The 3,731-nt window shown below is 45.7% G+C and overlaps 1 protein-coding gene across 1 annotated transcript; it reads right to left on the reverse strand.

The window, feature by feature from the left end:
* Nucleotides 1-284: 284 nt before the first annotated feature.
* nup62l (nucleoporin 62 like) lies at nt 285-2,539 on the reverse strand. The gene is made up of 2 exons (XM_008328277.3): nt 709-2,539; nt 285-600 (listed from the first exon to the last, which is right to left on the reverse strand). Exons 1-2 carry the CDS (start codon nt 2,233-2,235, stop codon nt 442-444), a joined length of 1,686 nt encoding a protein of 561 aa, XP_008326499.1. The 5' UTR covers nt 2,236-2,539; the 3' UTR covers nt 285-441.
* Nucleotides 2,540-3,731: the final 1,192 nt, after the last annotated feature.

A 3,731-nucleotide genomic window follows, 5' to 3' on the forward strand; every position in this document is an offset into this window, starting at 1 on the left:
CGTTCATGATTTTCACTCAATGTTCCATTCATGTTCAAAACACTGCATGTTCAGAAGAAATCATTAAAACTGTTAACTGTTAACATTTGAGGACTTTTTAAAAAAAACTTTATTGTGGAATCCCTTACGCGGCCCACCCTCACCCAGACTCTGCCTCCAGCGGCCCCCAGGTAAATTGAGTTTGAGACCCCTGGTTTAAAGCAACTGATGTTGGCCAATAACTGTCATTTACCAGTAGGTCATGTAGATTCTTATTTTCCTTTAAGTAAAACATTATGCCACAGTTTTTTTTATCCAATTATTTATTTAATTTGCACAAGAACAGATGCGTTTACATGTGAGCACCGACCACTACCACATCTCTATATCAAATATAAAGGGTTCAAAATGCTGAAGCTTTCATTTACACTCACAGAGCAGGATCATTCACTCTTATCCACATCAGTCAAATGTTAAGCGAAATGTTTTCTCCTGCTCCTTGCGTTGGCTGTCACACAGTTTGGAAACTTCATCCACTCGTCTGTGTAAGAGAACCGAGTTCTGATCGATCCACTGGAGAGAATCCATGTGAGCGTTGAGGATTTTACAGATTTGTTGTAGCTGGGAGGGAGGGAGAGAGAGAGAGAGAGAGAGAAGCACATTCTTATTTAACTAAAACAATGAATATGTATCCATGAAGACCAAGTGAACATGACCTCTTCTTCTTACCGGATCACTGGTGTCTGCCGGGCCACTGGACGTGTTGAGGTGCTCAATGATTTCCTTCAGATCCTGCGACATCCTCTTCAGCTGAGCATCAACGTTCTCCGCCAACTTGTACGTCCTCTCCCGCTCTTCGTCTGCGTTCTGCATGTAGATGGTTCCGCTCTGCTCCTTCACAGACTCCTCCAGAGGGCACAGTAAGTCCTCCAACTCCTTCTGTTGGGACAGGATGAAGTCTAGTTCCTGGTTCAGCCTCCTCTGGTCCAGCTTGACCTTTTCCATTTCTTTGTGCAGGGAGGTGATCTTCTCTCCGTTCTCCACCAACATGCGGTCCCAGGCATTCACCTGAGTCGCCTGCTGTAAGAAGTGCCTTTCTTGGTCCTCAAGCTCCAGACTCCACTTGTTGATAAGACCCTCCAGCTGAGCGTAGCTCATCACCGGAGGGGCAGTGCTTGTTGGGATTGTAGTAGCTAAACTGGTTATGGCTGTACTGGTGGTGGGTGCTGGTTTGACTCCCAGTGTAAAGCCTGTTGTCGCAGGTGCAGCTGTGACGGTGGAGGCGGGTGCACAGGTGGCGGTGGTGGCTGCTGCCCCTAGTGGTTTGAGCATGAAAGCCAAACCTCCAGCGGCTGCTGTAGTCGTCGCAGGAGCTGTACTTGCTGCTGCTGCTGATGTTGCGGCTGAACCTAATGTGATGCCTGTACCTGAGGCAGGAGCCACAGCTGAAGTGAAGGGAGAAGAAAAAAGAGTGGGAGCTGCAGCGGGTTGGGTAGCAGCAGTAGGAGCAGGTGTTGTTGAAGGTTTAATCCCAAAAGCAAAACCTGCACCCAGAGTAGGTGCTATAGATGCTGCAGTGGTGGTCAAACCTGCCTGGGGCTGGGTACCAAGGGTAAGGGTGGCTGGAGTGCTGGTCCCAAAGGTAAATCCTCCACCTCCCCCTGTGGGGGCAGCGGGTGCAGCTGTGGTCATCTGAACCTTTGTGCTACCAAAGCTAAATCCTCCACCAAAGGCAAGACCGCCTGATGCCCCTGCCGTTGTTGCCGCTGCTGCTGTGGCTGCTGCTGCTGCAGCTGTTGCCGCTGCTACTGGTGCTGATGCCGTAGCTGCAGGTGGAGCAGTCCCAAAAGTGAATCCTCCTCCTGCAGGAGCAGCAACCTGGATCTGTGAAGCTAAACCACCTCCTAGTGTGAACCCAGTCCCGGAGGCTGGAGTTGCTGTTGAACCCAATGTCAAACCTGGGGCTGGTGTAGTTTGAGGAGCCGCACCTAAACCAAATGTTGCGGCGGCGGTGGAGGAGGGGGTTCCAAAAGTAAATCCTCCTCCAGGTGCAGTTCCCTTTGCTGGGGTTCCGAAACTTAACCCACCGCCGGCAGTGTTGTTGGTCTGAGGGACCGCGGTGCCAAAAGTGAAGCCTCCTCCAGACGCTACTGGTGCGGAGTTTGTCAGGCCGAAGCCCGTACTGGCGGCTGTGGTTTTCTGACCCCCAAATGTGAAGTTTCCAGGGGCCTGACCGAAGTTAAACCCGCTACTCATTTTCGTTTACAGCAATTAAACGCAGAGCGAAACAAGAAACAAAATGGTCACCTTACCGCTGAGTCTCTGGAGCTTTAGGCGGTTACAACTGCCAACCACTTTGTCTAGTATACAGCCCTCGTAATATAAAAACACCTTTTGGCTGGACTTCACTTTTAAATAAAATCGAAATAACTCTCTATTAGCTTAACTATGACGTCTTAATTAAAAAACACAAGCACATCTTAAACAGAAAAACGTGGACCTCAAGCTTCAGGCACTGCGTAAGACGACTAACGGAAGTGACGATCCTAGAACCAACTGACACAGAACACTAAAAGGAACCGGACCCCAATATGATTGGTGAAACTCTGCAATCCGTTCCCAAAGAGAAACTGTTAACGAAAGAGGACATACTTTGAACCGGCGAGGCGCAAATATTGTCCTGTTCCTTTAATCATAAGTTTTGTTCGCTTTCAGTTTAATCTTACATTTGCTGACATACTCAACAGATAACAAAGATACCGCTTATAAAAAAAACCCAAAACACTACATATGTGGGCAGAGGGCAACAGCAAAAATCAAAACAAAAACACAAAAAAAACAAAACAAACAAAAAAAACAAAACAAAACCCAACCCCCCCAACTTTTTCTGCTTTAACTCATGCCAACTAGTAGTCCAAGTAAACCTTGGAGGACATGATTGACTTTAAACAGACCATGGAATTTTACATTAATTAATTTAGGTCACACCAATGTGCAATCTGTAGGATGTACAATTTATGAAGTTACACGTTGTGGTAGGTTATCTTTACAACTTACCCATCCAGTCTAACCACAAAATGACACATAGTAATCTTTAGTTATTGTTAAATCACAAATGTATTTAGATGATAACAGATTGGTTTAGATTAGGTCTATAAAATATAGGGAATTGTAAAAATATGATAATCTAATCAGGTGGAAAAGACCAACTTCTGAAGTAAAATCTGAAGAACAGCTCTTGTGAGCAAATGCAAACAATGTTACACGTCGGTATATTCATTGGACTGCCAAATGACTAAAATTGTCAAAAGACAAACAGATTGGATTTCAACACCTATTATCTACCTTTTTGACATTTGTTGCAAGAGGTTTACTACAAACGAAAACGGCGAGACAGTGAATCATCTTGACCTCATATCCCTCGACTCTCCGAGCTGGCTAACTGCTCCGCCGAGCCTCATGTAGTGCCCACTTTCTAATACAAATACTAGGCTAAACGTAAACTGAATGCAACATTTACAATTATCCGTGCATTAACCAATGGATAGAAAAATGTGCAGTTAAAATTTCTATAAGAGGCGTTCGGGACCTCACACGCTGCGGTAGCTAACTGAATATAGCCCGGGAGCTAATGTAAACACAGGGTTATTGTACAGTAACTGCGAGTTACCATTTGCCTCCATCATTGAACTATCAATAACAACAACAACAACCAACATGAGGATTTTCAGGTTCCTTAGGAGCAGCGTGTC

Source organism: Cynoglossus semilaevis, chromosome 16 (assembly GCF_000523025.1).
Source record: "Cynoglossus semilaevis isolate Cse_v1.0 chromosome 16, Cse_v1.0, whole genome shotgun sequence".
NCBI lineage: Eukaryota > Metazoa > Chordata > Actinopteri > Pleuronectiformes > Cynoglossidae > Cynoglossus > Cynoglossus semilaevis.